Below are 26,075 nucleotides of genomic sequence, written 5' to 3' on the forward strand. Positions count from 1 at the left end.
ATCAAAAAATCGTATGTTTTGAGAAAAAGCCAGAATTTGCAAAAACTGATGGTGATTCATTTTCAGGAAAATAAACTCTACAAGTATTACCGAATGAATATTATAGATTCAAATTTGTGTTAGACAGTATAATTAGACAATCAGAAAATGATCATAGTATTTTACAAATTCTCGTTTTGGATACTAATATCTTACCAAATATTTAAATGGTATGTGCTTAGTTTATTATATATTCCGCAAACTTTTATACTAAACAATAATGTAATTACCTTTAAATAGGGTATCCTTCAATTTCTCGTTTTTTCCACGGATTTATTCCATACAGAGTATGAAAATTTAATTTCGAGATTATGGTGTTTTAATGAGAAGTACAATTCTATTTGGATAATTGCAAATTATGGGCCGTAGGTTGTCAAAAGTTTCTCAAATATGGTAATTTTCATGGCTAAGTCCTTAGGATAGTAAACGCGAAAATGAAATTTCAACAGGATATTACTGTTATTACTCAGGTTGAAGAATAATTACCCACAATGGATGTACTTCAGCTTCCCCTTGTTTACCAGGGATTTCTGGATTTTCCATCGTGATTCGTATGTGCAAACTTCCTTTGCTTTTGCAATATTACGTCGTGATCGGACACTTGGAAATCGCAATCAGTTCTTGTTTTGTCTTTGCATGTAATTGACACATGTGATATAATATACAAAATAAAATTAATTGTAGGATATTTCGAATAAATTTCTTTAGATGTATACAGTTTGCATTATTTATAATGCAGGAAAGTGAAAATATTTTTGCAATCTACAAAGTTATATGTAGATCGTGAATAATGTAGAGAATGACGGGTAATGAAGAGACGATAAGTGAATCATAATGTAGGAAACAACCGAAAATGAAGAGATGATAAGTACTCCATAATCTAAAATGTATACAATGACGCGAAATGAAGAGATGATGAGTAACTGGATAATCGTTAATGTAGAAAACAAACTATACTTCAGAGATGATAGGAAAAACGATAATCGGTAATGTAGAAAACCCCGATACGGAAGTAATGATAAGTCACTCGACAATCATTTTTGTAGAAAACAACTGTGGCGGAAGAGATAATATGTAAATCGATAATGGGCAATGTAGAAAACACCGATAACAATGTGACGATAAGTAAATCGACAGTCAGCCGTGTAGAGAACAACTGTTTCATGATGAGATAATAAGTAACTCGATAATCGATAATGTAGAAAACATCAATACTGAAGTGATGATAAGTAAAACGACAATCACTCGTGAAGAAAATAACTGTTTCTTGATGAGATAATAAGTATCTCGATAATCGGTAATGTAGAAAGCATAGATACTGAAGTAATGATGAGCAACTCGATAATCGTTAATGTAGAAAACACCGATACTGAAGTGATGATAAGCAACCTGACAATCGATAGTGTAGAAATCAACTGTCACTGAAGAGATAATAAGTAACTCGGTAATCGGTAGTGTAGAAAACGACTGTAACTGTAGGGATAATAAATAATTCGATAATCAGTAATGTAGAAAACAACTATTACTGAAGAGGTAATGAGTAACTCGATAATAAGTAATATAGAAAACACCCATATTAAAGTGATGATAAGCAACTCGACAATCGCTAGTATAGAAAACAACTGTTCATGAAGAGATAAAATGTTATACGATAATCGGTAATGTAGAAAACACCGATGAACAAAAATGAAGATAAGTAATTCGACAACCGATAGTGAGGAATACAACTGTAATTGAAGTCATAGTAAGTAACTCAACAATCGGTCGTGTAGAAAAATACTGCTATTGAAGAGATAATAAGTAACTCGATCATAAGTAATGCAGAATATGACTAATATTGAAGGGATTATAAGTAACGCGTTAATATTTGCAATGTAAATTTATAATACAAGTGAAAAAATTACGAAATTATTGGTTATTAGTAGTACGTATTATGAATTTGTGTTAAAATGTATCCATAACTTGCAAAAAGTTAATAAATTATTAAACTTACTACTAATAGCAAATTAATATTGTTAATAACAAATAGTTTGCAAAGTATATTAACGATAAAAGTCAAGAAAATTAATAAATTATTAGTTATTACAGCCAAAAAGTAACTTTTAAAGGAATCGGTAAAGTTCGGAAATTTTCGTCGATCTTCGGCCGACCGCCGCTATATAAGGGGCCCGCGTGCAGACACGAGCCAGTTGTCGCTTCGACGTCGGAGGGTCCGCGTTAATATTTTTCTTTCAGGTACTAATTATTTTTTGTTTCAGCTTTTAATTATCTTTCTTCTTTCAGATTCTATTTCTTTTATTCTAGATCTCATTGTTTGTGCATTCGAATATTTTGTACAATATTCGAATGCTTCGTCGTTGGTTTACTTATGTCTCATCGTTGGCTAAATCTTTCCTTTCACAAATTTTACGACTTCCGTTCGATTTGTTTTCGTTAGAGCGTTCGAGTATTTCGTATAATACTCGAGCGCTTCCTCGTTGGTATGTTTATATCTCACCGTTGGAATGTTTCTGTCTCGTAGTTATGTTGCTCAGGTCTCGTCGTTGGCTTGCTCGTTCCATTTGGTTATTATCCTTGATGGTTTCCTCGTACTAATCCCTTTCCTTTCAGCTACATATTAACAATAATATATTCTGTTTTAGCTTTTAGGTTTCTCAAGATTCTGTTTGCGACACATCAATGAACGATGCGTGCGTTTACTTTTAAGTAATCATAAGATAGATCCATAGACTAAGTATCATGTGCGCGCTATCTGTACAAAGGTAAGCTACCTAATTTGGAGCGAAATTTATAAATTCTCTATCATTTTCTTATCCCCCTCGTTTAGCAAATAGAACATAATTGTTCTCGCGATAATCGCGATCGTTCGTAAGTACCGACTAGCCTACGCGACGTGCTCTCGTGTACTCGATAAGTACATGCTTCGTAAGTCATCCTCACGACTCGTCTCCGACACTCATTTCCAGTCACTGTCAATCTCGTCATGCATCGGGTTCCAGGGTGACCCCCTCGGATCAGTGCGTCTTCTGACCTCGACGGGGCGGTCCGCTGCCTAAGTCGTACGCGACTGGGGCTCGGGCACATGCTGGCTGACGGACTAGTACCATCTACGGTTAGACCACAGGGATGATTAAGTTCTACCCCGTGTGGCTGGGATGCGAAGTGTCTGTCTTGGCCGGCAACCGCCCAGCAGGGCCCTCGCGTTGACACTAGAAGTTTCATTGGTTCAGGGACTATCCTTGGTCCACGTGTAAGTCTTGGCGAGTGCGACAGTGACTGGAATTGAGCTAGGCCCGATCGGGAGGGTGCCGAGGTATGAAGTTATCTCTGTACACGGGAGTACATCGCCTAGGCTAGTCGGTCTTTCGAATAATCGCGAACTCGTTCGGGCGCGTCGCGATTTTCTATTAGCTCGCGTGTTTGATATTTCATTCCCTATTTTTATGGGAACTTGAAAATATCTTAGCGTTGCGACAGTAGAGTTTCAGTATACCGAACCGAAACCCCTTTTGTAAGACACGAAATATAATAAAGTGTCGGTAGAGTCATTTTAACTTAATTCGCTCCAAGTTAGATTAGGGTACCTTTGATACAGGTAGCGCCAGCAGGCTGCGCCACTAGGGCGCATGTTGGGTCTCGATGCGTAGCCACCTCCGCGTGGTGAGACCTGGTAATTGGTATCGTTTCCCAATGAACAATTTTTCGGAAATGATACCAAGCTGAGAGCTACGCTTGTAATTTAAGATATTTGCTATCTATTACAAATTTTCATAGTTCCTTGTGAACTTCATGATTTTCCTAAATTGTATAACAAAATTGTATTTCTTCTTGGTCGTAAACTTTTATATTTTAGCTTCATTGTACTTGGCACACGGATTTTGAATAGCTAAGGTATTGTTGATATTAGAGAAGCGAACAATGACTGCATGACACATGCGTGTAAGTATACACTTACCGTTAAACATTTTTTCGAGTTAATGGAATTAAAAATGGTCTTGACAATATCTTATGGGCATTGATAGACTTCGGATACTCTCGTCTAACTGGTATGGTAATAGTGAATCTCCTAATGTTCTTACTTTTTATATAATATTTCGTTTTATCAAAACATCGTACGTTTTGAGAAAAAGCCAGAATCTTCAAAAACTAATGATGATAGAGCAATTCCGATTACGGATTCATTTTCAGGGATATAAACTCCACAAGAATTACCCAATGGATATTACAGATTCATATTTGTGTTACACTTTCAAATTCTCGTTTTGGATACTATTTTCTTAACAAATATCTAAATGGTATGTGCTTAGTTTATTATATATTCCGCAAACTTTTATGCTAAACAATAATGTAATTACCTTTAAATAGGGTATCCTTCAATTTCTTGATTTTTCCACGGGTTTATTCCATACAGAGTATGAAAATTTAATTTCGAGATTATGGTGTTTTAATGGGAAGTACAATTCTATTTGGATAATTGCAAATTATGGGCCGTAGGTTGTCAAAAGTTTCTCAAATATGGTAATTTTCATGGCTAAGTTCTTCGGATAGTAAACGCGGAAATAAAATAGTAACAGGATATTACGGTTATTACTCAGGTTGAGTAATAATTATCCACAATGGATGAACTTCAGCTTCACCTTGTTCACCAAGGATTTCTGGATTTTCTATCTTTATTTGTATGTGCAAATTTCCTTTCCTTTTGCAATATTACGACGTGATCGAAGACTTCGAAATCTCAATCAGTTCTTGTTCTGTCTTTGCATGTAATTGATACATGTGATATAGTATGCAAAATAAAATTAATTTCAAGGTGTTTCGAATATATTTCTTTAGATGTATACAGTTTGCATTATTTATAATGCAGGAAAGTGAAAATATTGTTGTAATCTGTAAAGTTATACGATGATTGTCAATAATGTAGAGAATGACGGTTAATGAAGAAATGATAAGCACTCGATATTCTAAAATGTATACAATGACCAATAATGAAGAGATGATGAGTAACTCGATAATCATTAAAGTAGAAAACAAACAATATTTCAGAGATGATCAGCAACTCGATAATCGGTAATGTAGGAAGCACCGTGACTGAAGTGATGAAAAGTAATTCGACAATCATTATTGCAGAAAACAACGGAACGGAAGAGTTAATAAGCAACTCGATAATCGATTGTGTAGAAAACGCCGATAATATTGTGATGATAAGTTCATCGACAATCGGTAGTGTAGAATAGAAGTGTTCCTGAAGTGATAATAGGTAACTCGATAATCGATAATATAGAAAACGCCGATAACGATGCGATGATAAGTTCATCGACAATCGATAGTGTAGAATATAACTGTTCCTGAAGAGATAATAGGTAACTCGATAATCGATAATGTAGAAAACGCCGATAATGTTGCGATGATAAGTTCCTCGACAATCGGTTGTGTAGAATATAACTGTACCTGAAGAGATAATAGGTAACTCCATAATCGATCATGTAGAAAACGCCGATAATAATGTGATGATAAGTAACTCGACAATCGGTAGTGTAGAATACAACTGTTCGTAAAGAGATAATAGGTAACTCGATAATCGATAATGTAGAAAATGCCGTTAATGTTGCGATGATAAGTTCCTCGACAATCGGTTGTGCAGAATATAACTGTACCTGAGGAGATAATGAGTACCTCGAAAATCGATAATGTAGAAAACGACGATAATAATGTGATGGTAAGTTCCTCGATAATCGGCAGTGTAGAATATAATTGTACTCGAAGAGATAATAGGTTACTCGATAATCGTGAATGTAGAAGACTCCGATAGTGTTGTGTTGATAAGTAACTCGACAATCGTTATTTTTGAAAACAACTGTTATGGAAGAGATAATAAGTAACTTTGTTAATAGGTTATGTAGAAAACACCGACAGTAATGTGATGATAAGTAATTCGACAATCGGTTGTGTAGAAAACAACTGATTCAGAAGGGATAGTAAGTAACTCGATAATCGAAATGTAGAAAACGCTGATATGGTGTGGTAATAAGTAATTCGACAATCGGTTGTGTAGAAATCAAGGATTATGAAGAGATAATTATTAACTTGTTAATCGGTTACGTAGGCAGCAACTGTAATTGTAGAGATAATATATAACTTGATAATCGATAATGTAGAAAACTCCGATACTGAAGTGTTGATGTGTAACTTTATATTTGGTGGCGTAGATAACAACTGTTCCTGAAGAGTTATAAAGTAACTTGATAATGGATATTGGGACAACAACCGATAACGAAAAGATGATAAGTAACTCGATAATCGGACATGTAGATTATGACTGAAAGTGATGGGATTATGAGTAACGCTATAATTTTGCAATGTAAATTTATAATACAAGTGAAAAAGTTACGAAATTATTGTTTATTACTAGTACGTATGACGAATTTGTTCTATAATGTATCCATAAGTTGCAAAAAGTTAATAAATTGTTAAATTTATTATTAATAAAAAATGTTTTGTAGCGTATATTAACGATAAAAATAAAATAGATAATGAATTGTTAGTTATTAGAGCGGAAATGTAACTTTTAAAGTAATCGGTAGTGTTCGGAAACTTCCGCCGATCATCGGCCGGCCCGCTGGTATATAAGGGGCGCGTGTGGAGACTCGAGATAGTTGTGAGAAATAAATAAAATATCTTGGCATTGCGACAGTAAAGTTTTAGTATACCGAATCGAAGTCCTCTTTGTAAGACACGAAATATAATAAAGTGTCAGCTGAGTCGCTTTAACTTAATTACAGAGCGGAAATGTAACTTTTAAAGTAATCGGTAGTGTTCGGAAACTTCCGCCGATCGTCGGCCGGCCCGCTGGTATATAAGGGGCGCGTGTGGAGACTCGAGATAGTTGTGAGAAATAAATAAAATATCTTGGCATTGCGACAGTAAAGTTTTAGTATACCGAATCGAAGTCCTCTTTGTAAGACACGAAATATAATAAAGTGTCAGCTGAGTCGCTTTAACTTAATTCGCTCCAAGTTAGATCAGGCTGTCTTTGATACGGATAGCGCCAGCAGGCTGCGCCACTAGGGCGCATGTCGGGTCTCGATGCGTAGTCACCTCCACGTGGTGAGACCTGGTAATTGGTATCGTTTCCCAAAGAATAATCTTTGGGATACTATACCAAGCTAAGAGCTACGCACAAAATTTAAGATGAGTCTTATCTCTTGTAAATTTTCAATGTTTTCTTTGAACTTTGAAAATAAAGAGTGGACTATATCTGACAGTAATACGAAAATAAAGACGAATCAAGTGAGGCAATTAAGGTAAGTGAGGTAAGTATGGTAAGCAAGGTAAGTAAGGCGAACAAAATAATTAAAAGTATACTGGAATAGCAGTCAATGCATCATATGTATACGCATGCGAACGATGTGAAAGTATCGCGATAAAATCGCGACAGCACGAAAGCTCTCGCGAAAAATGCAGACCTTTAGGGCACACTGTAGGCTATCACCCAACAAAAGCTCACGCTCCTAGCATAGCTTGCAAGCTCAGGAGAGCGTCGAAAAGAACTCCCAGTAACGATATTCAGACCCATTGTTTAGAACGCTGTAAAAACGGAACCGCGTGACATACGCCGACGCAATTCACACACATGACACGTATGCACCAGAGGATTAGTTTCATTCATCCCTCAATCGATCCGGCCGCCATCGAAAAATGTCCACTTATGCCACTCGCTTTCATACCGAAATTATCAGACCAAAAATCATCAAAAAATCTCGCAAGATCGAAAGCTCGCGTAAGCTATACAGGCTCGTAGGGCGCACCGTAAGCTCCCATATACCAAGAGCTCGCACTCGCAGCTTTACTAGAAAGCTCGCAACAACGTCAAAAGTACCTCGCAAAACCGACATTCTCAGTCACACATATTCTGTCTTTGAAACGCTATAACATTCGAACCACGTGACCTACACCCACGAAATTTCCACACATGATACCTATGCACCTCAGGATTAGTTTGATTCTACCCGCAATCTAATCGGCCGCCATCGAAAAATGTCGATTCTTACCTCACGCTTTCATATCGAAATTTTCAGACCAAAAATCATCAAAAAATCTCGCAAGCTTGAAAGCTCGCGGAAGCTATACAGGCTCGTAGGGCGCGCCGTAAGCTCCCATATACCAAAAGCTCGCACTCGCAGCTTTACTAGAAAGCTCGCAACAACGTCAAAAGTACCTCGCAAAACCGACATTCTCAGTCACACATATTCTGTCTTTGAAACGCTATAACATTCGAACCACGTGACCTACACCCACGAAATTTCCACACATGATACCTATGCACCTCAGGATTAGTTTGATTCTACCCGCAATCTAATCGGCCGCCATCGAAAAATGTCGATTCTTACCTCACGCTTTCATATCGAAATTTTCAGACCAAAAATCATCAAAAAATCTCGCAAGCTTGAAAGCTCGCGGAAGCTATACAGGCTCGTAGGGCGCGCCGTAAGCTCCCATATACCAAAAGCTCGCACTCGCAGCTTTACTAGAAAGCTCGCAACAACGTCAAAAGTACCTCGCAAAACCGACATTCTCAGTCACACATATTCTGTCTTTGAAACGCTATAACATTCGAACCACGTGACCTACACCCACGAAATTTCCACACATGATACCTATGCACCTCAGGATTAGTTTGATTCTACCCGCAATCTAATCGGCCGCCATCGAAAAATGTCGATTCTTACCTCACGCTTTCATATCGAAATTTTCAGACCAAAAATCATCAAAAAATCTCGCAAGCTTGAAAGCTCGCGGAAGCTATACAGGCTCGTAGGGCGCGCCGTAAGCTCCCATATACCAAAAGCTCGCACTCGCAGCTTTACTAGAAAGCTCGCAACAACGTCAAAAGTACCTCGCAAAACCGACATTCTCAGTCACACATATTCTGTCTTTGAAACGCTATAACATTCGAACCACGTGACCTACACCCACGAAATTTCCACACATGATACCTATGCACCTCAGGATTAGTTTGATTCTACCCGCAATCTAATCGGCCGCCATCGAAAAATGTCGATTCTTACCTCACGCTTTCATATCGAAATTTTCAGACCAAAAATCATCAAAAAATCTCGCAAGCTTGAAAGCTCGCGGAAGCTATACAGGCTCGTAGGGCGCGCCGTAAGCTCCCATATACCAAAAGCTCGCACTCGCAGCTTTACTAGAAAGCTCGCAACAACGTCAAAAGTACCTCGCAAAACCGACATTCTCAGTCACACATATTCTGTCTTTGAAACGCTATAACATTCGAACCACGTGACCTACACCCACGAAATTTCCACACATGATACCTATGCACCTCAGGATTAGTTTGATTCTACCCGCAATCTAATCGGCCGCCATCGAAAAATGTCGATTCTTACCTCACGCTTTCATATCGAAATTTTCAGACCAAAAATCATCAAAAAATCTCGCAAGCTTGAAAACTCGCGAAAGCTATACAGGCTCGTAGGGCGCACCGTAAGCTCCCATATACCAAAAGCTCGCACTCGCAGCTTTACTAGAAAGCTCGCAACAACGTCAAAAGTACCTCGCAAAACCGACATTCTCAGTCACACATATTCTGTCTTTGAAACGCTATAACATTCGAACCACGTGACCTACACCCACGAAATTTCCACACATGATACCTATGCACCTCAGAATTAGTTTGATTCTACCCGCAATCGAATCGGCCGCCATCGAAAAATGTCGATTCTTACCTCACGCTTTCATATCGAAATTTTCAGACCAAAAATCATCAAAAAATTTCGCAAGCTCGAAAGCTCGCAAAAGCAATATGTTCTCGTAGGGCACACTGTAAGCTCTAATATCCCCAAAGTTCGCACTCTCAGCTTCACTAGAAAGCACGCAGCAGCATCAAAAGTAGCTCGCAATATCGACATACTTACACGTAGAGTGCAAGTCTGCATCACCTATTTAGTTGGAACTTTACAGGCTTAAAGATTTCATCGTGAAGTTCAAGCATATATATCATTGTAGCTGCAACAACGTAATAATTTGTGAGATATTTACGATATGAGTTTTATTAGATCAGTAATTACTAGTTTATTTCAAGTTTTATTTAGTGGAGTTGTGGATTCCCGTCCGTAGTTGGCATTTTTTTAAAATCTATTTTTTGTTTTGTACTCATTTTTCGCATATGAACACATTATGAATAAACAATTGTAAATAAAATTTCTTAATGAAAAAATTTATTTTTTACTCCTTCTCATGCTAGTATATATTTATTTCAAAATAATAAGAATATTATACAAGAAAAACAGTTTTCTATAGCAATCTTATTTAGTACTAACTAATTATTAAATTAAACATCGTATAAGAATGTTGCCTATAATTCCAACTTCGCTGTGCAGTTACAAATGTTCATAAATTAATTACAGAAACTTGGAAGTTTATTAATTTTCTGCTGCCGAATAAATAGAAATTTTACCGCCTGCGATCAGCTCCATCTATGATTTTGGATCATATGCCCGGAAAAGTAATAGGAATATAGAATAAGTAAGGGGGTCGTCGAAGAGCTCGTCACGTGACAGACAAGGACAGCGATACCATAGAAAAGGATAGAAGGGCTCCGATAGTGGAAAATTAATAAATTACTCAATTTCCGTAATTAATATATGAACTTTTATAATTTCTTTGCGAAGTTGGAACTTTAGGCAACATTCCTATATAATTTTCGTACACAATTTATTATGAATTTGTTAGTTATTAATTGTTTGATGGCGTCCATGATTTCGTATCGACAACCATCACGATCTCCCATGAAAATATATAATTCTAATAAAAACTAGAAGCAAAATGTGATCAAAAGTTATATGAGAAGATTCGCAAGAACATTGTCTCTCTAATGAGAGCATAAAGTTTCATAAATTAATTGCGTAGAGGGTAGTAATTAATGAAAAACCAATGTCGTCTTGGACAGCAATTCAAACACTGCGTAGAATGATCATTAATTATTAATTAATTAGGGACAAATTTATATCGAAAAGTATATTGGAAAGTTCTTGAAGGATCTACCTTTACGATGCAATTATAAAAGTTCATAAATTTATCACAGATATCGAGTAATAAGTGAATTTTCCACTACCGATTTGATTTATTAAAATATATTAGGAGCACATAACCAGAGTTAGTAAACTAGCATCAGAGCCATCTATGTTCTTGTTGCGGAACCTGAGCTTTGAGCTAAAGTCATATATATATATAAATATATATAATGAGCATATATAATGTGAATATAATGAGCATTTTCGTTCTAAATGTGGTTATTAAAATTTAATAATTTAACTTTTGTAAGTGATACAAATAGATAGATAAATACTTGTATTATAAGCGTAGTTATATATGAATTTGTTAAAAATTTACTGAATTATTCAAGATCATATTTTTCACGAATAACTTAAATATAAATAAAATAATATTAAACAAAGATGTAAAAATTATTAAAAAATGTTTGTTTTAAATGACACATCATATCTTATTGATATTCACGTATATCGAAAATTTCTACATAGTGTAGTCTTCACTGTGCGTGTTGTTATATGAATGATAAAAATTTTGAAATTCATGTAATAGTTTTGGATATTTAGTAACCGTGATCACATATGTGATTTTTATACGGTTTATAAATATTTTATTTAAATTTAAAATAAAAATATTTATAATTGCGTTTAATTTTATATGTTTAACTTTATAGGTTATGACTGTATAAAACTGACTTAGATTAAAATTTTGGTATCTGAAATATTAATATTTTACAGCCTTAATGTTTCGAAATATAAAATTTCATTTCCTAAGATTACGAAAAGGTAAGTTAGTTGACATATGTATATATTAAAGCTCAGAAGATTATTACCAGCAGTCAAGATAAATACATTAATGAACAATCTAATAAAAGACAATGTATTGATACAGATTATGAAATTATAGCAAAAGCTCCAAAGGTAGAAGCAATTGAAGCTGTAGTACAAAAAGAAAGCAATGTTAAGCGAAAAAACTTTGTAATAATGTTAGGTTATCTTGGTAGAAATTACTTTGGTATGCAAATTAATCGTGGTACAAAAACTATCGAAGAAAGTTTATTAACTGCTTTATTAAAAGCAAATTTTATTACAAATTCCCAATTTGAAGATGTGAGAGAAATTAGATTTCAAAGAGCTGCTCGTACGGATAAAGGTGTATCAGCAGTTAGGCAAATTGTATCCCTATTATTGCGTAAGTAATAAATTGTTTATTAAGTCTCATGTTTCCCAATTATATAAATTATAATAATTTTAAATGAAGATAATTAGAGATATTAAAATAATAAGTTATTGTTAAGAGTTTAAGGATAACACTAAAGAAATAATTCATTATTTTATTTTTGTTTCTTAATGCATTTCATTCTACATATTTCAATAATAATCATTTGTAGCTATTAATGTGAATAAGGAAGATGTAAATGAACACCTACCACAGGACATCAGAGTATTTGACATAAAGCGGGTAACAAAATCTTTTAATAGTAAAACTAAATGTGATGCTAGAACATATAGGTATGTCCTTCCTACATTTACTTTGGCTCCAGAGGATTTAGCTTTTCTTCAAGTTGATGAAGATGAAGAAATAGATGAAGAAAAACGACTTGAACAACTTTCTATGATAGCTGGAAAGCCATATAATGAATTTCGATTGTCTCCAGAAATGCTTAATAAATTACATGAAATTTTAAAGTTATTTGAGGGCACACATAATTTTCATAATTTTACATCAAAAGTGTAAGTTATTTTGTATAATGAAGTATCATTTTTTATTTAATTTTAGTATTTAATTTTATTTTATTATTTAATTATATTATTCACTATATTATGTTATTTAATACTTTTAGAAAGCCATTGGATCCAAGAGCCAAGCGTTACATAATATATTTCCGTTGTATTGAAACATTTATTGCAAATAATATGGAATTTGCTGTATTGGAAGTAAAAGGTCAAAGTTTTATGTTGCATCAAATTAGAAAAATGGTATCTTTAGTTATAGGGATTTGTAGAAATATTGTAACAAGTGACATCATCAAAGATGCATTTTCATTGGAAAAAATTGATATTCCTCTTTCACCCGGTCTTGGACTCAGTTTACATTTTGTAAGATATATTAACTTTAATTCATTCTAAGTAGAACTAAAATTAATAAATTAATATCTTTATTTGGTTAGGTACATTATGAATACTATAATAAAAGATTTGGAGAAGATGGGTTTCACAAAACATTAGACTGGAAAGAATGTAATGATGAAGTTGAAAAATTTTATAAAGACCATATTCTACAGGAAATAATAGATACTGAAATATCAAATAAAGTGTATCCTTTTTTATATGATCATGTACTAAATATTTTATTATTATTCTTTTATCATAGAATACTTTATTGAAAATATTTACCTTAATTAATATACTATAGAATGCTACATTGGTTGGCATCTTTTCTGACATCAAAGAGATTTGCATTTAGACATGTAGTCTAATATAAATGTATAACATAAAATCATTGTATTTCTTTATCAAAACTACATTAAATATATTTGTCAATAATTACCTTTAACTATTTTTTAAACTGTGATATTGTTGCCTATACATAAAAGATTTAAGTACAACTTACTTGAATATAGTGTGCTTATCTTATCATTTTTACGTTTTATTTATGAAAATAAAAATTCTTTGAAAAGTATTAAATTATCGCGCTTTAATATGTGTAAGTAATTATGATAATTTTACTTTTCCTTGTTGTTCTTCTTTGAATTATAGGAAATATTAGCTGTATCTTATTTTTGTTTCTCTTGTACGTATAATCTTTGAAGAAGGATGCACTAAATAGACGTCCGCGTATTTCCCTCACAAACACACATACATGACAGTATGAATACTTGTAGATCCGTATGTTGCTGTTGGGTAATCCCAGATTGATCCAAGATCAGTAAACGATCGACGGTCCGACTGGAAAGTTAGAGGAGTCTTTTTTAGAAATTTTATTCATTATTATGAAAAATATAATAGTAACATTTATTTTAACAATTATATATAGTAAGTAAATTTATTCTTGTCATATTTTTGATACAAATTTTATAATCTATTTCAAATTAAATTAGAACTACGATTTTAACAATTTAAAAGAAATTTTGTATTTTTATTTTTAAGTATTAATTTTGATAAATTTTCAATCATGTATTTACTGTTAATAATTGTATTGATTTGTAATTAATACAATCCAAATTTATTTAAAAATTACAATAAAGTATATTTGGTAAGTCTTGGTAAATATATTAAAATAAAAAATTATCTGCAATATTACTATTTAAAATGTATCTTGAATATAAGTTTAATTTCAGGGGTGTAATGTTACTACTTTATTTATTTTATTTTTCTTTCTATATGTTGCTATTTTAAATATATAATTCTTCATGATTTTGTAGCTTTTATATTTTATATTATATTTTGTAGTTCTAATTTTCTTATAAACAGATTAAAAATAACTTTAAGTTCTTTTTATATTTTATGGTTTTCCTTTAATATTTTATCAATTCCATTAGTATTGAATGAAAAAAATGAAATGTCTGAAGTATTTCAAAACCAGTTTAGTAATGACCTTGAACTTTGAAGAATTGTTGTATATGTCATACTTATACATCAAAAGTACATACTAAAACAAAAGTTGCAAAATAATACAAAGTAAAGTAGAAGTAAAATTACATGTCAAAATTATAGATTAAATATAAAATATAGATAAAAATATGTGATCAATAAAATATATGATCTCTTTATTCTTCAGGTTTTATAGAGCATGGATATGCACAATGTAGGTGAGTTAATAAACCTTTTTACATAGTTATTTTATATTAACGAAATATCTTAGTTATTTCATTAGCAATATTTAAAAAAAAAAAAAAACAAATTTATAGTAATATTATTCTATTGTGAATTTAATATTTTTTTTTACAGTATAGAAAAATTTCAATGTAAAAATGGACAGTGTATAGCAAGTGAATTATTATGTGATGGACGAGCTGACTGTAGAGATATGTCCGATGAAACATTTACAGAGTGTAGTAAACCTGAAATCACATGTCCAGATTATGCATTTCGTTGTTCATATGGTGCATGTGTGGATGGAGATGCTACTTGTAATGGGATAAAAGACTGCATTGACAATAGTGATGAAACATTATCTAGATGTACAGGCACCTTATACAATGCAACTACATTATGTGCAAAGAATCAGTTTAAATGCAATAATGGACAATGCATTGCTGAAAGTGGTTTATGCGATGGTATAGCAGACTGTACCGATTATTCAGATGAAACATTCAATCAGTGTGGCTCACTCATGTAAGTTTCAATATCAGAAGTATTGTATAAGCACTATATAAATATTTTATACTGAATAATTTTACTTAAATTATAATTATTTTATTTATTTAGAAATTAAGAATGTTTATATCATAATATAATACAGTAACTTATATATATACAATACATTACTAAGTAATATTAGTAAAATTAATTCAGTAATTAATTCTTGTAGTATATACTTGTTTTAAATATTTATAGCTGCCCACAACTCTTTTTTCGCTGTCATTATGGTGCCTGTATTGATGGTGATTTAAAGTGCAATGGAGTTAAAAATTGTGCAGATGGTTCAGATGAAGATCCTAAATTATGCAGAGATATTGCATCAACAAGTGACACTGATACCTCATTTTTTACTACTACTACTACAACACGTACTCCACCTATTATAACAACTATTTCTGCACCTACATCTTGTGTTGTGCCACAGCAACCAAAAAATGGTTATTGGAAATTACACAAATCACTATGTTGTACTGAACAATATGGTCAACCATGTGAACATTGTGATGTGCTACAAGGTATACAGTTACCACCAGGAGCATATTTAGTATACAAATGCAATCCTGGGTATAGGTTAAGCGGATCTAGTGATGTGTTTTGTAGTCGAAGTGGAAAATGGTCAAGAATACCAGTTTGTACAGGTATGAAAAAGAAGTTATTGTAACATGATGTCATTAAATAATAAAAATATAAATTGAATATGCTAATGTATTATAGAAATACGCTGTGAGGGATTAGAGTCAGTTTCAACACTTGCTGAGTGCACTTACGAAAATGGATATATTTCATGTATAAATTCTGTTCCACCTCAAACAAGAGCCATATTATCATGTCGTCCTAGTTACAACCGAGATACGACATTATTTTCAAGATCTGAAGTTACGTGTAATAAAAACGGTACATGGGAACCAGTTCCAATGCAATGCATTCCAGGTCCGCTAATAATAAATATTCATGTTCATAATACTTCTATCTCATTACAAACTAACGAACAAAGAAATAACTCAACGTTTATAGAAGTTTTTGATGATAAAATTGTTATTTATAGAAATAAAAAGGAAAATATGGATTCAGATATTGACATTAGATTTGGCAGAGATAGTAAAAATAGGAATATCATTTCAGATCATGTAATACAATGAATTAATTAAAAATGTTATATATAATGAGTACATTATACATTAAAATTATTACAGTAAATATCTTAACTAAAAAAAATGTATTATACCAGTGAGGTGTATAAAATGTCACATATATTAATTACATCTATATATTTTATTTGTAATGATTATATATATTATTTAATGAAACTTAAAATTATAGTAAATTTATATTACAGTGCATACGAATTTTAATACAAGTATATTATAAATTTTTATTTATTATTGTATATTAGTTAAAATATATCTATATTACTTATTATCTATTTATATAAAAGAATATATATATTAATAATTGGGATTATAATAAAATTAAAATATTAATAATATAACGTTATCAATATCTTGATGTTATTTGCTATCATAACTTATATAGTAACAATTGTCTTTGATAATTTAATACTCCAAATATATGTTTTAGTATGTGGTGTTCAACGTCCAGACACTACACCTCTTATAGTACATGGAACACAACCCAAAATTAGTGAATTTCCATGGCATGCTACGCTCTATAGAGCGAACAATGCTACAGCACCAAAAGAATTTATTTGTGGTGCAACTATTATTCATGAAAGCCTTCTAGTTACAGCAGCACATTGTGTCTATGATGACAATACTAAACAATTAAGTGATCCTTCATTGTATTATGTAGCTACAGGCAATATTTATAGAGATTATGATTCAATTGCTCATGATAAATCAGTAGTGAAAAAGGCAAAGGTAATTTAATTTTATTATTTGAACTGTTTTAATCTGTTTTAATAATTATATTCTTAACATATATTTCAGGTAAAAAATATGTACATGGTTTGTACTTATTTTGGATTCGAAGGAAATTATGCTGGAGACATAGCTATATTGGAAATTACAGAACCATTTACATTTTCATCTGTATTAGTACCTATATGTTTAGACATCAATAATCGTATTATATTAGACTCGGGAAGTTATGGAAAAGTTGCAGGATTTGGAAGAACTGCTTTAGGGTCATCTAGTTATATTTTACAATCAATTACAGTGCCATATGTACCATTCAATCAATGTAAATCATCAAGTACAGTTTATGAAACAGAAAAATATATCACAGATGACAAGTTTTGTGCAGGGTACACAAATGGTTAGTGAAAAATATTCATTCTTTTTTTAACAATAAATATATAAAATATAGTATTTATTTTAGATTAAAATAATATTTAATAATATATAAATTCCAGGTTCATCAGTTTGTGATGGTGATAGTGGTGGCGGATTAGTTTTTTATAAATATGGATTGTGGTATTTAAAAGGTATTGTTAGTGTTAGCCTTGGTACAAAAAATGTGGGAGGAGTTAGAATTTGTGATAGTTATTCATATTCTTTATACACTCGAGTTTCCAATCACTTGTCATGGATTCAAGATATAATTTTTAAATTCAAAGCACAGAAACCAATATCTTCATGTCGTGTGATATAATAATATTTTTGTATTAATTTTTATAAAGTAATTATATTAAAATGCTCAATGTTTGTTTTTTCAAAAGTTAAGTATATTTTCAACTTAATTTTATGGGTCACTAGTAATGTGGCTCATTGATAATCTGTAATAAGCAGTAGATATTTTTTATTGTTTAATTTAAATATGTACAACGTATGATCTAGGTATTAGACATTTAATATAGGCATTACTCTTTTAATTATATATATTCATATAACTTTTCCATTGTGATTTAAAGTACTGTTTACTTTTTTCTAGTTATGGAATGTGGCAATGAAACTCGTAGAGAAACTCCATGACAATACATATTATATATATTACATTTATATTCCATTATCATTTTATTCATAAATACATCATCATATATTATTAAAATGGAGGAATAATAAAAATATGTTATACTATATTGCAAATATATTTAATAAAAAATGTGTAAGACGATATTACATATCTTAAACTACATAAACACATGAAAAATCTTTTGATACAGAAACATTAAATAACATATAATTAAATTATATACTTTTATAAATTAGAAGTTACATTTAGGCCTGATTTTTAAAACAATTCACTGTACTGTAATAAGTACTATATCAGAAAAATAAATCATTTCTTTGTGAATTCAGTATCATCCATATTTCATTTATATTCATGCACGTTCAGATTGTTTTAATATTTTTTTATTGTGAACCTTTTTTGGTAATTCTGGTGATATATTCAATACAGCAGCTTCTACAAAAGCGTATCATGATATAGAACATCAAAATAATATAATGTTATAATGTAAATAAATATATAAATATTTTACCTTTAATATGTAAGTTTTCCAAATTGCTTTGAAGTTCCTCGATGTTAGAATTTAATTCTGTATTTGGTATTGATGGAAAAACATTTTTATCGTTCATTAATTCTGCCAATTCCTGTTCTAAATCAATATTTGAATCATCATTTACAAAAGACTCTGACATCATAGATTGTAATTCCTTTTGCTCTTCCAAAGCCTATAATTTACATCAACAAATATCTTAGTATGGAATAGTTTCAGTAAGAAAATTAAAAATGATTTAGTTTCAAAATTGACTCACTTCTGAAAGATCATCCATAATATCTTTAACATTAGACTCTGATAAATTACTCTCATTAAGTTTCTTTAATACATCTGATCCTGTTTTGTAAGCTGATAATATAGTAGTATTTGTGCAAGTGTTTTGAATACTTGTTATAAGAGTCTGAATATTATCAAGAGTTTGTGCACGTTTTTCAATATTATTTTCTAATTCTTTTTTTTTCCTCAGATATGTTTTTGCTACTTGCCGTAACCCTTTAGCTAAATATGATTTAGTTTCATTAATAATATTAATTTTTTCTTCTTCCATAAGTTCCATTTCTTTTATAAGTTCATTTTCTTGTTTCATTAACTTGTATAAGCCTTCTTCAATTTCTGTTACACTATCTGATGGATGTATAGCAATTTTAATCAATAATTCACTTTCATTTTTACAATTTCTAAAAATTACTCTTTTTTCACGTCTTAACCATATTAAAATTAACATCACAGTATTATCTGATATATTTTCATCTATTTCAAATTTACAACATTTTACTAGCTCAGAAAATGGTACGAGAATACTTTCTTTTTTCCTTTCTAAAATGGAAACTAAAGTATCTCCTAATTCTTTAACAATTTGTAAATGTATATATTTAGTATCTTTGTTAATTTCATTATTAATAACATAATTTTTAACTTTGGAAAATGACCATGTAAGTGGCTTTTTTACAAATATATCAATTGACCATGCTGCCCATGTTTCGCAAGGTTCCTTCAAAAATTGAATCTCTGGAATTATTTCATTCTTCCTACAATATTACATAAATTCAATTTTAATGTAAGAATATGTATAGTTAGAATAGAAATTTCTTTTTAATTGTATTGTTATTATTCATAAGTGCAATATTACCGAAGAAGTTCTTCAACAACAGTCACTAAACAAAGTGGTGAACAACCTTTTCTTTTAAAGACATTATTCAAATCTACAATAGAAAAACTGCTCCTTTTAGTGTGCTTTAGCCATTCATAAATTAAATTTTGCCAAAATTTATATTTTGATACCCAATCTTGTGAATTAGCTGATTTACTCCGAAAAGGAGAAAATAAAGCACTAATCCTTTCTTCTTCGTTCCAACATTTAGGCATTTTATCAGGAGGTAGTGGTAAATTATTATCCATATTTTTAGTTTTCCCGGTCATTTTTTTTCACTAAAAAAGAATTTTCTTTGAGGTAGGTTATATTTTTAGATAATAGGAGAAATATGTAATAATATTTTTTATCTCTTCAATACTGTAACAAATATTCTACTGTATGGGATTAAGATATTTTTTAAATTTATTAAATACTAATAGCTTTTCATAGTTTTATAATAATTTAAACTTATTCTATAAAAATATTATTATATTGTCAGAAAAATGTAATACAAATAAGATATAAGATAAATTTAGTATCTGATTTAATTTTTTATTTTACATTTTAGAGGTTAGCGTGCCCTATACTACATTGATATTACTTATAATGAATTTAACATAAAATAAAATTGTGACATTAGTGAAAGCTAAAATTAAAATTAAATATAGTTATAAAATGACAAATACAGTACAGGATATGATATTTTATAATTATAAACGAAATGTATGTAGGAATACATCTATAATTATTATTTTTATAATATAATATACATTGAATACCTGTCAATGTGTTTCCCTTTGAAATTCAATAAAAATATTTAGTATATAGTAATTTCGTCATTAATTATTGAATTACAATAAACAGTAATTATTTAGTAACTGTTTAATTATAACAAAGATGTCAGTATCTTTAGGTAAGAAAACGTCAATATTATTAGGTTCGTTTCCTTATTGATATTGTAAATTATTGTTTATATTATTAGGTTCGTTTCCTTATTGATATTGTAAATTATTGTTTAAATTATAAGTTATTATATATTGCATGAATTCTTAATCATACTATAAATTTTACTTAACTATGAATTTTAGTTCAATTTAAGTAATAAGTGAAAAGTAGAAATAACCTATAAATGTAAATATCTTCTAAAATAATGGTTTTTCGGTATAAATAGACAAATACTTTTTTGTGGAGGAATAATTAGGTGGATCAAATAATGTATTAAAAAATGTGTGTCCATTTAAAAAAGTAAAATTGACTTTAAATCTCTTTCTCGCGTTCAACTACAAAAAAAATTGATTTCCCTATCTTATGTATCTCTTGAAACTATTCAGTTTATGTCGAAAACATTTTTGAATATTATCAAATTGGAGTTATTCTAACTGATGAAGTTACACTCTGTATATATAATAAAGTTAATAAATTTTTTCATTTTATAGATTCTATTACGTCCCTTATCCTTGTGGCAGTTTTATGGGGTGTATCTAACCCATTTATTAAAAAAGGAGCTAAAGGTTTAGAAAATGTGGAATCATCTTCCAAATTTGGTCAATTTTTTAAAGAATCTGCATTTCTTATTACAAATTTAAAGGTTTCCTTTAAAAGTTTTATTATTTTAAATATACAAGAATAATATAATTTTATTAATTGATTTTCATTGTTTTAGTACATTATACCATTTATCATTAATCAGTCTGGTTCTGTGTTATATTTTTTAACTTTGAGTAAAGCAGATATATCATTGGCTGTTCCTGTTACCAATTCTATTACTTTTATGATAACTGCAATAACTGGTTGGATCTTGGGTGAAGAAAAAATACATAAAAGTTTATATAATTTAGTACTTTTTAATATCCATAATTTATAATAGAATCCATATGAATTATTTTTATTTTCAGATACGTACATTGGGATGATATTAATTTTGATTGGAACAGTCCTTTGTTGTTGGGATAAAATAGATAATACTATATAACTTTAAGTTTATTTAGCACTTCATTTTAGAGTGTTATAATTTTATTAATTATAAAAAGTAGTTAAAATTTTATAGAATTCTTATGTTTATTCTTATATCTTAAATAGAATAACATTTATATTATATATAATTTAATTACAATACTTATATAAATGAAAAATACAGTTTTTAATTGTTGTTAATTATTTAGTCAGTTGCATGCTGTTATAAAATACATGAAACATATGACACTGACTCTTTCTTAGTACTGAAAATATTTGGTATTATGCTTATTTATTTATTTCAAATTAATAACTGTGTTACAAAATATAATTCATTTTGGACCTTCAATCCTAAGGCATTTAACATTTTTTTCATACATTTGTAGAGAAGTAAATAATTGTGTTAATAGATAATATAAATTTGTAGATAGAACAATACACTGTTAATATATCTGTTATATTTACATCCATAATCGTTAATATATACATGTCAAATAAACAGCACCAAATAGGAATGAAAGTTGTGGATGGATTATCGAATTCATGTCGTTGTATGAAATAATAGTATCTCACAGTAAAACAGATTAAATTCATTTAGATTTTTTAAAATATCTGTTTTTACTGTTAACATCAGATGCTTGTAATCAGTTTAAAAAATTGTAAAATGAGAGAAAAAAATTAAGTGGAAACAAAATAAAGTAAGTATAAAAGTTATAGTTAGAAATAAAGATTATTATTACAAATATTTACAATTAGTGTATGTAAATAAGATCGAATTGATCTATGCACAATAAACATTTAGAAATTATACATATAACTACTAAGTATCTTCTTGTACATACAACTTAAAGATGGTGATGCTTGTAACATAATTTAACAAATATTTTTTCCTTTTAGTCTGTTACGCTATCGCTTATGTTAAAACGTACCACCTGTTATAATCAATACATTAAGAATTATCTTGCAGGTTTAAAAATTTTGATTTTACTTGAAATAATAATGTTGTACATACTTAGAAAAACGGAAATGGCACTCTGATTCACGGTGAAATGAAATTAATTCCCTCCGTTTTTGTAAATCACACCCTTAATTTGTAATTTATTATAAACACATTTATAACATGTTTTTATTACAAGGATGAAGTTTTGAATTTATTAAATTACGTATAACGTGTTTGTTATAAGAAAGATAATAATGTATTTTTGATTTTGAATGCATTCTCATCTTATGCAACAAATTTAATTTGTTAAATTTGGAAGAGAGAAGGCTCTATTGTAGAAGGAAAATTAGTTTTTGGAAGTTTCATTAAAGTAAAAGTTGATGCTTTGTGTAAGTTTATATCTTCCAGTCATACTTCTTTCACTGATCCTCTTCTGTTGTCAGCTTAATTTCGTTAATTATCACGTTAAAAGGATAGTGTGTCAGTCAATGAAACAACTAAAAGGTAGTGTTTTAACAACGTGTGTACATATTCAGATAATTTTACATTTCGTTACGAATCCGCATGCAGCCATATAATTCGTTTACAAAAGTACTGTAAGCGCAATTGTGGTTCACAAATCAACATCATAATTAAATTTATATTAATTGTAGATAGAATGATTATATATTAAAACAACGGAAAGAAACTTGTCAACTTTTTTTATTCGGTTAATAAGAATTACTTATTTAATTATTAATCTTTTCACGTTCTCAGGCGGATTTCATTGTACATTAAAAGAAACACAAAATAAAATGATAAAATAATAACTCGTTTACAATTATATCTTCCACGAGCATTGCGGTGGATCGATGCGTGTGTTGTCGTTAATCCCTTACGATTATGAATTACTTATGAAACTCAAGACTAGCATTGATCAATGGCCTCCTCTTCAAGCTCGGGACTTCTTGCTTTTTAGTTTGAACCATCCCGCACTTTTATTCGGATCGCGTGGAACCGACGTGGACCTGCTTAGTTCTGGTTTCGAATTAACACTTCGTGATTTGGTGGCCAACGATTCCGTGGAAACGGTTCTATCCACCTTCTGCTTGTCTTTCGATTTCAACGTACTACGATTGATTGTGCCTGTTGAAATAAGTATTACAATTAAATATTAATTCATTATTGCAATACATGATTTCTCAGACATAAAATGTGGATAAAGAGTTTAATCAAATTAATTTAGTCAAATTACGGATATTTATAAAAATAGTCTTTTATAAATTAAGTATCTTCTTATTCCCTACTTATTGACAAAACTTTATAAAAATTATATGAAAGTTTGTTTTTATTTTAATAGAACTATTGCACAGTTATATTTGAATTTTATGTAAATTTTTTACACACATTTTATAGAAGCATTTTGATTGTTTTATTTTTACCGGTTTTTGAGAGATTATCTTTGCTTCTTCGTGCATCTTTTCCTCGACGACTTAACGTTTCACGACTTCTTTGTCTACGTCTCATAGTCGTCAATGGTTTTGGATGTAGTTGTTGATCATAATTTATTTCGAAAGGTTCCCTATAATGTCGGGGCTTCCAAGGTGCGAGGACGCTGACACTTCTTGATACTGTTCTTGTGTGTGATTGAAGTGGTCGATTTAATTCTTCTCTGCTCGCTGCCCTGCGTCTTTCATTGGGGCCAGGTATTTCGCCCACTTAGACAAAAATATTATTATGTTTAAGACATTTAGATATATAATTAATTAATTAAAATAGTTTTTATATTTATATTAATGAAATGTTTAGAGCAAATGAAAAACTTTTTATGAAATATAGCAATGAATAGTACAATAGAAATCGTTTGTTACATAGAACAAACTGGTTAAAAACAAAATTGCTGAATATCTTCCTTTGTTACTTTTATAACAAAATATAAAAAGATATTTAAAAGTTGCCTAAGTACAAACATTTCTAATTATGATAAAATGATTCTTTTAGAGTATTCCTTTTATATTGATATATAGTAACATATTTAATTTGTTTTACTATATTCAAAAATTGCTAATTACCTGTAGCAGCATGAAGGTATATAACAGATCTCTGTGATCTTTGAGAATTTTGACTTTGTTGGCTGCTATCTCCCGTTGTACTTTCACCGGAAGATAACGCACTTTCAGTGAGCCTCGGTGGTTTTCGGGGTGGCGATAGGATACCCAAATTGTGACGACTCGAATTCGTAACATCACGCCCAGAACAGGCATGGTCGTCTCGTTTGTTTCTATAAAATACAGATAATTATATGTACAATTAAATCTATCTTATATTTTGTTTTATTATTATGTAATTTTGTTGTTAAAAATAATTATATGTATTTTGCGTAAAATTTACAAAAATTTGATATCGGATAGCAAAGAATAAATAAATATATACATAAAAAGCAGGTGAATTCGAACTTTAGATAAAATTTATCTTTAAGATACAAAAAGGCTTTCAAGGGAGATTCAATGTATCTAATGATAGAAATTACATGCTTGCTATTAATAGATTAACCAATAAATCTTTATGTATCTTAATACGTAAACTATTATAACACTGTTTTCTTATATTTTTTAACATCGAAACTATTGAAATTCAATATAATATCGAATTTAGTAATTGTAAATGTATAAAGTTTGAAAATAATTATTTTGACTAGTTCAGTAGTCATTTTGATTATTAGTAGTTATAGTAGTTATTTTGACTAGTCAGTAGTTTTCGCGTTAACGCCCTGTAAGCACTCAAACTTTAAAACGAAGCAAATAATTTACCTGCGATCTCTGTTGGATGAGATAGATTCCTGATCAGTGTCTCCAAAGAAACGCAAGTTTTTTTGCACGGAGACTCGTTCGGGCGCGGAAGAGGCTTCCTCGTCCTCAGTTCCAGTGGTTAAGATTTCGCTCTCCGGTATTCTAGGCTTCTTATCCACTGTCTGAAACAGCAAGAGCAATGAAAGTAACGGTAACAGACTCACGAGAAATATTACGTAGTATTATAAGAGATAAACAGTAGGACACACGAAAACTAAGGTATCGAACAAAAATATATTTATATTACCACCGTCGTCTAATAAATCTGATTCAGATGCGAATGAAACCAGGG

General features: G+C 30.6%; 5 protein-coding genes across 5 annotated transcripts in view; 3 read left to right on the top strand and 2 right to left on the bottom strand.

Moving 5' to 3' along the window:
• Positions 1–12,048: 12,048 nt before the first annotated feature.
• Positions 12,049–13,592, top strand: Pus1 (Pseudouridine synthase 1). Its single transcript, XM_017906485.1, has 5 exons — positions 12,049–12,297; positions 12,497–12,839; positions 12,950–13,205; positions 13,277–13,422; positions 13,522–13,592. The coding sequence occupies exons 1-5, from the start codon at positions 12,090–12,092 to the stop codon at positions 13,583–13,585; spliced, it is 1,017 nt and encodes a 338-aa protein (XP_017761974.1). The 5' UTR covers positions 12,049–12,089; the 3' UTR covers positions 13,586–13,592.
• A 1,106-nt stretch (positions 13,593–14,698) lies between these two features.
• Positions 14,699–18,080, top strand: LOC108552080 (limulus clotting factor C). The gene is made up of 8 exons (XM_017906479.1): positions 14,699–14,750; positions 14,887–14,917; positions 15,057–15,443; positions 15,666–16,108; positions 16,185–16,400; positions 17,049–17,347; positions 17,417–17,744; positions 17,842–18,080. Exons 1-8 carry the CDS (start codon positions 14,699–14,701, stop codon positions 18,078–18,080), a joined length of 1,995 nt encoding a protein of 664 aa, XP_017761968.1.
• A 670-nt stretch (positions 18,081–18,750) lies between these two features.
• LOC108552081 (charged multivesicular body protein 7) lies at positions 18,751–20,885 on the bottom strand. Its single transcript, XM_017906480.1, has 5 exons — positions 20,842–20,885; positions 20,060–20,358; positions 19,187–19,958; positions 18,910–19,102; positions 18,751–18,833 (listed from the first exon to the last, which is right to left on the bottom strand). The coding sequence occupies exons 2-5, from the start codon at positions 20,347–20,349 to the stop codon at positions 18,751–18,753; spliced, it is 1,338 nt and encodes a 445-aa protein (XP_017761969.1). The 5' UTR covers positions 20,350–20,358; positions 20,842–20,885.
• Positions 20,886–20,959: 74 nt separating this feature from the next.
• LOC108552088 (transmembrane protein 234 homolog) lies at positions 20,960–22,034 on the top strand. Its single transcript, XM_017906487.1, has 4 exons — positions 20,960–20,975; positions 21,499–21,650; positions 21,726–21,885; positions 21,958–22,034. The coding sequence occupies exons 1-4, from the start codon at positions 20,960–20,962 to the stop codon at positions 22,032–22,034; spliced, it is 405 nt and encodes a 134-aa protein (XP_017761976.1).
• A 1,263-nt stretch (positions 22,035–23,297) lies between these two features.
• LOC108552082 (uncharacterized) overlaps positions 23,298–26,075 on the bottom strand; it is a 153,788-nt gene continuing 151,010 nt past the window's right edge. The window contains exons 3-6 of the mRNA XM_017906481.1: positions 25,745–25,905; positions 25,007–25,215; positions 24,377–24,652; positions 23,298–24,080 (exon numbers count right to left, since the gene is read on the bottom strand). Of these exons, the coding sequence (XP_017761970.1) occupies positions 23,887–24,080; positions 24,377–24,652; positions 25,007–25,215; positions 25,745–25,905 (840 nt within the window). The 3' untranslated portion in view covers positions 23,298–23,886. The remainder of the gene's footprint in view (positions 24,081–24,376; positions 24,653–25,006; positions 25,216–25,744; positions 25,906–26,075) is intronic.

The sequence above is a fragment of the Eufriesea mexicana genome, unplaced genomic scaffold (assembly GCF_001483705.2).
Source record: "Eufriesea mexicana isolate 0111107269 unplaced genomic scaffold, ASM148370v2 scaffold5473, whole genome shotgun sequence".
Classification (NCBI taxonomy): Eukaryota; Metazoa; Arthropoda; class Insecta; order Hymenoptera; family Apidae; genus Eufriesea; species Eufriesea mexicana.